Source organism: Cyprinus carpio, chromosome A25 (assembly GCF_018340385.1).
Source record: "Cyprinus carpio isolate SPL01 chromosome A25, ASM1834038v1, whole genome shotgun sequence".
Lineage (NCBI taxonomy): Eukaryota > Metazoa > Chordata > Actinopteri > Cypriniformes > Cyprinidae > Cyprinus > Cyprinus carpio.
In genome coordinates this window covers 10,772,908-10,785,475 of record NC_056596.1, presented here as the reverse complement: position 1 = coordinate 10,785,475, position 12,568 = coordinate 10,772,908, and the positions used below count along the sequence as shown (strand labels likewise).

General features: G+C 36.8%; 1 protein-coding gene and 1 pseudogene across 1 annotated transcript; one reads left to right on the top strand and one right to left on the bottom strand.

Annotated features, from left to right (window-relative positions):
• Positions 1–3,134: 3,134 nt before the first annotated feature.
• On the top strand, positions 3,135–5,285 carry LOC109096656 (transmembrane protein 60-like). The gene is made up of 2 exons (XM_019110281.2): positions 3,135–3,283; positions 4,243–5,285. Exon 2 carries the CDS (start codon positions 4,280–4,282, stop codon positions 4,682–4,684), a length of 405 nt encoding a protein of 134 aa, XP_018965826.2. The 5' UTR covers positions 3,135–3,283; positions 4,243–4,279; the 3' UTR covers positions 4,685–5,285.
• Positions 5,286–6,103: 818 nt separating this feature from the next.
• LOC122135687 lies at positions 6,104–10,332 on the bottom strand (annotated as a pseudogene).
• Positions 10,333–12,568: the final 2,236 nt, after the last annotated feature.

Below are 12,568 nucleotides of genomic sequence, written 5' to 3'. Positions count from 1 at the left end.
CAGAAACGGGTTTTTCACATCTGACACTCTGCATTCGCTTCCCATTCAGAGTCGATAAGATGTTTTGCATTGGTGACGAAGCATGATTTCGATATCAAGCTTTTAATCTTCTACAGAAGGACACGGGGAATGAGCATGTCATAGCAGCCTATTTCAGTTCCCACAAAGCTCTTCAGAGAGGAAGCAATTTCTCATTGAACATGACAACTGCATTACATACCCACAAAAGGAAATTGAAGCCCCAAATTGAATTTACCTTATAGAGTCAAAGATAGGTGTGCTTTGGATGCTGATGTAAATGCAAGCTGAATTGTGTGTCTTTCACATGAAGCTGTTTTAGATACTCGCATGTAGTTCATCATGTGTTTTTATCTTTAAATGGGCTTATGCTGTATTCCAGAACCTGGATTTCTCCCACATCCTACTCGAAAATGATAACTGGAAAATCTAATAAATGGTCTTAATCCAGGAGAGATCATTTGGTGTCATTTTCAAGCACATTTTAGATAGCTGTTGTGAAGTTGTGTTCAAGAGTTGTCTGGGACGCTTTGAGGTCAGAAGGTATGATGTTAAATCTAAAAAATAAAAAAAAATGAAGATTGAAAATTATTCATTTTCTTACAATTAAGGTGAATGGGGACTAGGACAGCTACAGTCCTTATTCACTTTCATTGTATAAAAAAAGAACAACTTGTTCACTTTGAAAAAAAAAAAAACTCTTTTTGTGTTCCACGGAAGAAATCAAATCATACAGGTTTGGAATGACATGAGGGTGAGTAAATAAAGATTTTTATTTTTTGGTGAACGGTTCCTTTAAATTCCCATTTCGTAGACATTGAATTCTGTCATGCCATATGTTCAGGTTAGAATATCTGTCACCAATATATGCCCAAAAATAGACAAAGCCACAAAGCTCAGTTATATGTGTGGCACAGGGACACAGTACTACAGGGAATATTTTTAATATTTTCTGTGCAGCTGTGCTTGGCAGTGGAATATAAAGGACTCTTTCTTTACCTTAATTTGAAATATTCATATTAAAAGTCAATGCATAAAGTTGTGCCAGATTGCAGGAACAAAATACGCAAAGGCCAGATAAGGACAATCTTTTCAGCACTGATAATAACAAATGTTTCTAAGTTAGAGAATGCACTTCATTTTTTAATTTTCAAAATTTTGAATCAAATGATTTTTGAATCAAAGTAAGTAGTGGTTTTACCTGAGGTTGATCCTATAAAATGCTCCTGTAATATTATATTGTAAATCCTTAATACAAACTATTTTTACTATACAAGAACTGTGGTCAGTCTTCATAATGGAGCAGCAGAGTGTTCCAGGTGTGTGTGTTGTCCTAAAAACCTTGTGCATCCTCATAAAAAGGCAGAGGGTTCCTTTTTCCAGCTCTCTATTCACTCATGTGGTGGCAACAGGCTGAAGAATCAGACTGACCCAATTAAAACAGCATCCAAGGCTCAGGGCCTCAAGGCACCTTGCAGTTGTGTGGTTTCACTGATAATCAACACGGAGCAAAGAAGCTGCTGTATTATTACCTGGCTTTTGTGCTGACACTCCCTTGAAGGGTTAGTTTAGCCAAAAATTAAAATTCTGTCATTAATTACTCACCTTCATGACGTTCTAAGCCTGTAAGACCTTGGTTCATCTTCGGACCTCCAGAAACGTAGCATGGAGAATGGTAAAACATGCTCTCTGACCCGTAGACAGCAATGTAATTACCACGATCAGGGGTTCCAGAAATGTAACTATAAGAATATAAAGAAAACAAAGAACGGTAAAAATAACCCATTTTCAACATCAGTCTCCTTCAACACCCTAATTTTGAAGAGTATCCACTATAAGAATATTTGTTTACGTACAAAAACAAAGAAACTAAAAAGTAAAACGATCTTTTACACAATTCGGCTCCTCACATGGATTATTTTACATCCCTGGTGCCATTTGGACCCTGATCGTTGTATACATTGCTGTCTAACGGTCAGAGGTGTCTCAGAATTCGGACACATTGTTTTTGTGTTCTGAAGATGAACGCGGATCTTACGGGTTTAGAACGACATGAGGGTGAGTAATTTTTGGGTGAAGTAACCCTTTAAGGCCTCAGTAATGGCAGCCACAACAGGACATTTGCAAAAGGTAATAAGCTCATTAACTGGCATGGATGTGGCTTATTGTGTGCTATGCACCCTGCACCTTCTTGTCTGGACCCTAAAGGATGTTTAAGAAAACAGGTAATTGTGATAGTATATTGGAAATTAGTGGATTCTGATGGTTATCTCAGGTGTAGCATCAACCTGAGAGAAATCCGAAAAGTTTTCATCATCCTGAGGGTGAGAATCTTATGAATTTTCATAGCAATTAAAGTGCAAGGAAAATAACAAATATTGCTATTACAGAGGCATAAATATTGGCAAAAACTGAAGCAAAATAGTGGGATAATGATTAATGTATATTCTTTTAACGGCAGATTCAGCTTTAGAGACTCGCTAAGGAGCAGTTCGCTAGCAATGTCACCTAACAGAAGCTCAACCACTCAAAATAGTGAAACACTGCCGTCTTGAGGCTGAATAAAGACGCTCAGGGTGGGTTTTTTTTTAGTAACGTTCTTTTCTTTTCTTTTTTTTTCTTTACCTCTCTCCTGTTTGATTCTGTTTTTGTTTTCTTTTTTTCAGAAGGGAAATTAAATTTTAAAAAAGATGGTAGACAAGCTAACAGATAAACACACCAGCTAAAAGGCATGGTTCACCCAGAAATAACGACTGGGAAATAAAGCTGTTAAAAGAAGACGCAGAAGTGTCACAGAATGGTCCTGTGCGACACGTGTCGCAGTCATAGACTGTATGGTCGCAGTCCAAGTGTTCTGTCGGTATGCAGTAGAGTTTAGTGAAAAACAAACCGAGATTTAATGTATTATTTATCCTGACCTTGGCCGTTAGTTTGCACGGCTGCGCGTTCATTAGAAATCAAGATTTATCCAAATAAATAAATGTGTGAATATATATCTGACCGTTTTTAAGGCACGATTAATCGTAAATTTTCTTTGGAACGATATACAATTATTGAATTGAATTGAACTGAATGTTTAATTCGCCTGGCTGTTTAATGCGCGTCCTCCAGTCCGGTGTGTGGCGCTGTGCGCACTTCAACTTAGTCCTTTAAGAGAAGTTGTTTTGAAAACGTCAGTGTTCAAACACACACAGTCCGGAAAGGGGACATCGGCTTTAATCAAACCTCTCTGACTAGAAGGCCTGCCGTATTGACTTCACCATCGGTAAGCTCTTCCGTCAATGTGTTTTGTTTTGTTTTTTTCTCGTCGTTTTGCCTTCGTAAACCCATAAAGCACTCCGGTCTGTGTATGCTAACGTTAGTTTTGCGCTAGTAATGAACAGCTCCTTCATCTTAAGAATGTGTCAGGACGGGACAGTCAAGATAAAACATGGATAAATAAAACAAGTGTTCTTTTATTAGTGAGACCACACATCTCGGTGTCTTACATGTTAAATACAGCTTGATGGATAGTTAATATATATATATATATATATATATATATATATATATATATATATATATATATATATATATATATATATATATATATATATATCGGCCATCGCAGTATGTTAAAGAGATAGTTCACCCAAAAATAAAAACTCACCCACAATTTGTTTAAAACATGCCGTTCCAAACAAAGAGTTGCTTTCTTCTGTTGAACATAAAAGAAGATATTTTGAAGATTGCTGGTAATCAAACAGCTGGTGATGGTGATTATGAGAGTGAGTAAATGATGACAGAACTTTCATTTTAGGGTGAACTATCCCTTTAAGATGTAAAACTTAATGATTTAATGTTCAACTAATATTAAACTGAGTTTTCACCTTTTGTGAATATGCATGTCATGTCATAACTCATGCTACTGTTTAATAAATAAATATAATGTTTTTTATGGTAATACAGCTTGCAATATCAATGTAACATCTATTAAAAAAACTGGGTTAAAAAGTGTATATTATTTTTAAATCTTTTAATTTATGAAATGTGTTAATTATATAATGCATTAATACTGATATTATTATATAATTTATTTTTGTTTTTAATGTAATTTCACATTATTATTATTATTATGAATTTCCCTCTTGGTTTAATAGCAGCATTAACTCCACTAGATGAAATTAACTGACTTAATGTAAATTGACCTCATCCTTCAGATGATAATTGTTTTGTCTATTTCAGATCAGCTTATTGCTGTGCCCTTAGGCCAGCGTTTCAAATGAACATGTCTCTTGCTCAAAGAGTCCTCCTGACATGGATCTTCACACTTATATTCCTTATTATGCTGGTTCTGAAGTTGGACGGGAAGATCATCTGGAACTGGTTCCTTATCTTCCTTCCTGTCTGGACCTTTGATCTTATTCTCCTTCTCATGCTCATTGTCAAAATGGCAGGCCGCTGCAAGCCGCGGTTTGACCCTCGCAATGGGGCGGAGAACTTGAAGAAGCGCGTGTGGTACCTCGTGGCCATGCTGCTTAAACTGGCATTTTGTCTGACGCTCTGTGCCAAATTAGAGGGCCTTATTGACATCTTGGTGAGCTCGGTTTGCATCCCTCTGTGGGCACTGCTCATCGGAGCTATGGTGGAGCTGGGCTACAACGTTTTCCACTTCAGAAGAGACTGAACATATGGAACGGTGTTCTTTGAAAGCCAGCAGAAGTCTTTACTGTATTCTTCAGGAATAAAATCATCTTGAAAGTAGATGTTATTCATAAACAAGGGAATATACAACGGACAATAAGAATGTATAGCTGTTTCAAGCTCTTTATCAGGAATTGCTTGTTTCTTTCAGGCTCAAGAGTGATTACGTTGAATAGCCTACGTTTCATGTTCATGATGCAGGGAGGGTTATGAATTTTGCCTCAGTGGTGAGTTTTCACTCAGGTGACAGAAATGTTTGATTGTGAATTTTGCTCAGAATATTTATTGCATTTAAGTGAAACACTGAGATCATTAGTGGCATACCATAATGAACATTTGAAAAATAACCATTAATGTGCTGCGCATACACTGTTCGTTCAACCAGTACTGTAACACAACATGGTTTGCTAATGGAAACGACATATATTCTATAATAATGGTGTATATTTATAAGTCTGTGTTTCTTTATCAAACACTTATGTTTTGCATTGCAGAACTTGCATAATACATGTTTACAAAATGTAATTAATAATTTTATCTTGTATAGTGTGTGTAAATAATAATATTAAAAAGTAATAACAGCATCCTTGTAATTTAAATATGCATATTTATTTTCTTTGACAACTGTGTTTAGTAAGTGCACAGTTATTATATTTACAAATGTTTCCAGGATCATGCAGAAAAAGGTGTTACAAATCAGCAGGGATCAAAATATGCAAATCTAGTAGAAATATAGTAGTAAATTTTAAGTAAAAATTATGATCCTTTTTAACCGAAATTGAAATTTCCTCTTAGAATGAGTCGTCTGGATAAAGGATGTTTTTGAGTAGTACATGCATGCATACAATGTTTGAAAATAACACTGTGTTAATTCAAAATTCTTACAGTGTACAATGAAAATAATAGAAAATTACAGATGCTTTTACTCAGCTGGTAAAAAACCAGCTATTTGTATAAAAAAAAAAAAACAGACAACTGACAAGAAATTCTGTCAGTAACCATGTAAACGTAGTCATGGGATTGGCCCAGACTTACAAACATTTTAGTATTTGTAAGTTTAAAAAAAATAAAATATACAAGATAATAGCTGAATCCGTAGGCTAAATAGCATGGCTTCATATGTCTTATGCAATACAGTATTTTCAGCGCCACAAAAAAGGGCTCAGTTGTGTATTCTATGTATTCTACTAATGCATATGTGTACAGCTCAAAAAAACAACATAGATACAGAAACATTTTTCAATTTTTATTCAAGTTCTGACACCACACTTATATTTTCTATTAATTAAGCAGTGTAAACAAGTGTAGCAATATGCCTTAGGCACTTGCCTTTTTTTCTACCATTTAACTTCAAAAGAGAGCTTAATTTTGGTTGGTAAGTTATAGCATTGGTGGGTAAGCATTAGATAGCATAGTTCTTCGGTCTAATCATCATTTTAACAGTCTTAAAATATTGTCTGTCATTGGTTGGGTAATATTCCATTGTAATGTTGTGCCATGTACCCCAAAATATCCCATTAGGTACCCCTTTGTACTTTGATAATACCTCCCATTTAGGTTTGCAGACATGCATGCATCAAACCACCAGCCTGAGCTGTAATAGGCCCCGCAGTTTCCAGAGGGATACTGGTAATTGTCTCTGTCCGGAGTGGTAAAGAGCTTCTGGTCGTGATTGTACTTCTTACTAAACTGCATGGCATTACCAGCTGTACCAGAGTAACCACCAATAGACAGACGGTATTGTTGGCTTTCATTGGCCACATAGAAGTGGTCATAATGGGCGTATTCTCAGATACACTCAAATTTTTACATTTTTCACAATAAAAAAATAAAACCCATTACAAATGAGGCATTTGTTGCATCCAGTGGGGACATAATTATTGATCATAATGACTTATACTGTCTTTTTTCTTGTTGCATATCGCGCGCAAACATAAAACCATGTCTGCATTTGTGATCGGAGAAACGACAAACAACAAGCGCACTCTACACTGTTTAAAAATCACGTTTGAATCATCAGTAGTAAATTATTTAAATATGAAAACGTACTTACAGACTGTGAGTCAGAAGTGCCAGACTGTCCTTGCAAAGTTGGAACTGCTCAACTTTATAGAAACAGACACGGGCATTGTAGGCTACTCTCACAGGAAACAGTCCTCGTTAAAATGCGCTGCACACATCTGAATATTTGGGTTGGACTGTTCCGGAACAGTATAGTAAACACAACTTAACCACTGATTTCTAGTTGTGTGCTCTTTTGGAAGGCTAAACAAAGTAGTTTCACTTTCACAACAAAACACACAACGTCTCCATGAAATGACGCCGGCGGTAACAGCGAGAATAAAAGTTAGCCTTCTTTTTTGCGTGAACATTTGAACGGCGGTATGCAAATCTTCCCACATTGTGACGTAGATATGTGGTGGCATGTTATAATAAGACGTTTTAGGAGGCTGTGGTTGAAAATGCACTATATAAATAAGTTCTGACAGTGTCTTTGCGTACTGACATGGTTGACAGCTGTTAATACACAATTACCATTTTAGATCGACAAACTGTACTATAAAAGATTTCTTTTCAAACTAAAAGCATAAATCTAGGCTATCCCATGCCGTTTTCAAAGAACAACTGTAACATTCATTCACTGATGCTCTTTAATCAGCATCAGCGCTAAATCCGGAAGCGCGTATACTTAACGTTACTTGCCGGCATCCCGCCAAAATAAAAGCCTGCTGATTTTAAGTTTGAAAATGATGAAAACACTTTTATTTATTTATTTTTAGAGACTTTTATCCAAATCGACTTACAATTGGAGAGTACATAAAGCGATTCTTCTTAAAGAGGAAAACAAAGAAAGTAGTAGTAAATATTAGCATTTTATTTTTAAGTTTACTATAAAATAATTGTATTTGTATTTAATACTAGGCCTACCTTTTATTTTTAATAATATTATCACACATTATTATTTAGTTTATTACTTTATTTAAAAAAATAAATAAAGTGCAATAAAATTATAACTATTATTAATGAATTTTTTATAGTTATATTTAATGGGTCACGCTACATGCAGTTTGAGGACCAAACCAAATCTCCAGGTTCTCTTATGATGCCACTAAATGCCATACTTTTAAGGTATAAATTAAGAGTAAATACTCCTTTAACTTGTTTCTTAAAAATAAACATTAACATGGGTTGTGTAAGAAAATTCCTCACCTCTTCCAGAGTCCACTGGGGGCCTGGTCTGGGTTGTAGACTGCTGGGTTGATGTATTGTTACAATCACTGTCACAGGTGCTGTGGATCTTGTTCTCTACTTGTTCTCTCTCTGTTATCTCATCACTTACTGCATGTGATTTAAACCCCTCGGCAGCATCCTCGGGGATGAGTAAGAAAGGCTTTGAACCTTTAATTTCTTCAACATTTTTAAGTGTTTCCAAAACAACTGGAATTGTGTACCTCTCTTGACTGTAACCCTGGGTAATGTCCGCACTGTTTGGGTTAGATAATATCTCCCCAGGGTTTTCTTCTAGTCTCTGGTTCTGTTTGGCTGACTTTGAAAGTTTGGCTTCCTTATATAGCTTGGTCTTATTATTCCAGAGCCATTTTTCCTGGCAGTATTGATGTTTCTGACTGGGATGTACAGCTTAGAATGTACCCCAACACTTCTGTTTGCTGACATGTTGTCCATCACATTAGATTGTCTTAGGTTATTGACTCTAGATGAAATCACAGTTGTTGAATGTCTAATGGGGTGTCTGTCGGGGTTTGGCATCACATACCTTTTGTTGTCTTGACTCACTTCACGTATCTTGCTGATGTTTTTCTTGCTGTTCTGAGAGGGTCCCCCTACAGCTGCAGTTTTGAGTGGCGTTATTGAAATTCTCCTTGTCCCCTGGCCTACTACAAGTGATTGAATCCTTCTGGTTGTACTCACTGTACTATCAGTCAATTTACTCTTTACAATTGGGACAAAGGTGGGCTTCACCAGATCTTCTTCTGGAAGGATGGCTTTACTGTGGCTTGGTATATCTTTCTTCATAGTCCCTGCACTCAGTGAGTTAAACCCGATATGCTCATTTGGCCCTTCACTGAACGTCTCTGGCTGCATCTGATTTTTAAGATCTGGAGACAGTGTCCTTTCATTAAAAGTGCTGTCAGCCTTGTCCAAAACTGTGGAATCAATTTTTCTGTTATTAGTTTTCGTGATTGGATTTAGATATTTTACATTTTCCACCTGTCGTACTAGGAAAGTCAAGTCTTCTCTATCCACATTGGAGCTAATCTAATGGAGCATGTGCTGTTTTTCTTCTTTAACCATGTTCAGCTCTTCAGCTATGTTCATAACACTAGGGATTGACTTATTTGTGGCTATGTGACTTACATCACCTTGGTTTTCTTTCCTCAGATTTGTTGGGAGTCTTGTAATCCCAGTCTTGTTTACTTTTCTTAAATTGTCATTGGTAATTTTAGTTACTTGACTTGCATCTTTTAGGCTATGTCCAGTATCTGTTCTGGGACCAGAAACTCTACTGATGTCTTGATTGTTTTGGTCATCTGTTGATTGGGTCGGTCCAGTAATTACCCCCGTTATTGTGTTTGCTATAAGAGGACTTGGTTCCTTGACCCGCATAATGCCACTCCTTGCTGGGGAAAATCCAGCCCTGTCACCAGCTTGTGGATTGTGGATCCTCACAAAAGCAGGGTCATTCATGTCTTCATTGATAACCTTGACAACTCTACTGTTTATGTAGGATCCCTTTGGCCTCATTGGTCCACCTTCTCTAGGAAACTTTACAACCCTTCTGTTCCCAGCGGATGTGCCTAAATCCATTATCCTAGTGTTAGCATCCCTTGAAATGCTGCTTAATCCATTCGCATCAGGCACATACTGCACTCTTCTTCTCGCTGCCAGTATGCCACTGATGTTCTTTACATGTCCATCTCTGAGAATATTTAGCTGTTGTTTCCCATGGGTTGAGGATTGTATGGTGTCCTTTTTTCTAGTGAGATACAGTTGCTGAGATTTCAGTTCCCTCTCTGTCTCCTCAGGTGTAGGCGAGAGCACAAGTTTGACCTTAGATATGTCCTCGGTTGTCTCATCAAGTGAGGGGTTAAATACTTTGACTTCTCTGCTCATCTTGGACCTCTGATCTTTGGTGCCTTGATTTAGATCGATTCTTTGGTCAATGTTCCATTCCTGACTTTCCAAAATGGAATGACTGAGCCTCTTCACGCTACCCTTGACAGTTCCCTCACTTTTTTGATGTGTCTCCTAAGGTTGAAGTTAAGATCCGGACTACTTGTTCTCCACTATGACTCAGTGTCTCCTTGATGCTGATGTTATGCCTTAGACTTTGATGTCTCCTTTCCTTTTCCTCGCTGTTTTCTTTCAATCCAGCACTCTCAATACTATGTCTGTCCTTACATTCTTGGCAGTCCCTCCTTAGCTGGTTCACCATGTCCTTTAGGTTCTGCAGCTCCTTGGCCATTTTCTCCAGCTCCCTAAAAGGCCTGGGAAGCTGGATGTAGAGAGGAGGGAGGGTGAGTTGATAAGGGCACAAATTCTCCTCATCCCCGCAGTTCCCCAGGGGCTTCAGCATTACCCATGAAGCAGCGTCCTCAGAGGTCTCTGAGCAGATGTGACACACAGAAAATGCTAACAGGCTTCCCCATGTAAAACACAGCAAGCCACATTGTGTCTGTCACATTGTGACCTGTATGGTTAGCAGGTCTGTTCAATATGTTGAAGAGTGTGTGACAGAGAAGGATCAGGAGAGACTAGAGGACCACCTCCCTTTATAGAAGAATGAGAGCTCAGAGAGGGGCGATACTCTGTGATGACTCTCAACAGAGGCATGTAACAGCACTTCTAGCAGAACAGTCAGCACAGAATATACTCAACATATCAATAACTGATTACTGTGCCTTCTTTGCTCATTAGTAATGTAATGATTATTGATGACACTTTTCATATATACATAACATGATACCATAACTGGTGATAAGAAGCAAAGTGAGCTTGTTAGTATGTCTATGAAGAAATTAATTTTATTTCAAAATTGTTTTTAATTATTCTTTTTTTGTTGTTGTTGTTTTCCCAGTTACAATATCTAAAAATTCTTAAAGCAGGATAGCTTGTAACACTGCATAATACTTGCTTACAGAGAATATATCTTCATTTTGTCTTACTGTACTGGAAGTGTAAGTATAAACAAGTTTAAAAACAAGGAATAAAATCTGCTAGTGCCATAAGACATGCACTTGAATTAAAGATACAGCATTAATATCTTATGCAATGTTGCTTCTAAATTATGTTTATCTTGCTTTAAAGAAAAAATACTTGACACAAAAATAATGACTTTTTTGCAGTGTTGTAATTACCAGGATTCTATCAAAACAACCAACAACATATTTGCTTAAAACATATTTTGTTTTCCAGTGGCGTCTGATTATGATTACCCTTGGTTTTATTTACTGTTTAAAACATTTGATTGTATATTTGCTTCCAATACTCTCATGACAGTTGTTATACAATGTCAAAGTTATACAATGAAGATCATGCAAATAGAGTTTGTTCGGTTGTTTTGTTACTACAGTTAATGTTTGGTTAGGGGTTTTTAGGTTTGGGTTGTATGTTTATGTTTTCAGGCTTTTTTTTTTCTTTTTCTTTTGCAGTCTCATACAATTATTATGACTTTTCCACAACACCAAGTTATAATACCTGCTATGCTTTTATGTATGAACTGTAAAACAGCACACACATCACTTTTTTTATATCTTAAGCTTTTTTTAAGGGCATCAGAACTGAGAAGCACAATGTGATTTGTCAAAATCATTGTGTTGGCTGACCCTGATGTTTAATCAAAACCATCATACTTACGATCAACCTTTAATCTACAACACAATGCATTCTCTGCATATGTCATTTCTCTCACATGTGCAGATATGCATGTGCGAGAATCATGATGGCAGCAGCTTCCCAATATCCTGCCAATAAAGCAGCATGCCCCACACACATAGACATATGCACACAAGCCACAGTAGATTCAGAGATGTATTATAAAGCTAAAAGGCGACTAAAGGCCTATTCAGATGGGACTGTTTTTCCAACGTATGTTTGTGTTTCTGCAACATAATTGGAACTAAACAAGCCTGTATTTAAAAAAATAAATAAATAAAAAATAATGGAAACAAATGACTGTTTTTCAGCTAACACAGAAATCCTCTGAAATATCTAATTCTGCCTGCACAAGAGTGCCTGTGATTGCGGTATTTATATTGTGCGATACTTGTCAGACATTGTTCCTTATTTAAAATGTTATTTAAATGTAATTGTGACACATATTCTGAGATATTGCTCTTTCCTCATTCAAGAAGATGACTGCTGTACAAATGGCTGCCCAGAAGCCTTACCAAGATGGTCAGGTTAGCTGGACAATGGATATTATCCACATTGGTATTAACTCCCATCCAGATCAGTACATGTAATGACAGATGTCCTTTGTTAACATTTGCAACTCAAAATGTTGATGTTAAAGAGATCTGGTGACCCCACATCAAACTGAAAATGTCATTACGAGAAATGTTATAACAACTATATAAACAATGCAGCCATAGTAGTCCAAGCGTTAAGAGTGGAAAACGTTATGTCCAAGTGTCTTTAGTATCATAAAAATGTCAACCTGTGTCCAAACAGAATTGATTGTCTTTAACTTACTGACTTCACAATGTTTTATAGCGCTCAGCAAATGGATATATTTCTAGCCAACTCCCAGTTTTATTACCACTAATCAGAAAAGCCTTCCCATTTATGGACAGGACTATTATTGTGTGGTGCCCTTTATGATGTGACAGTCTGAAATCCTCTGGGA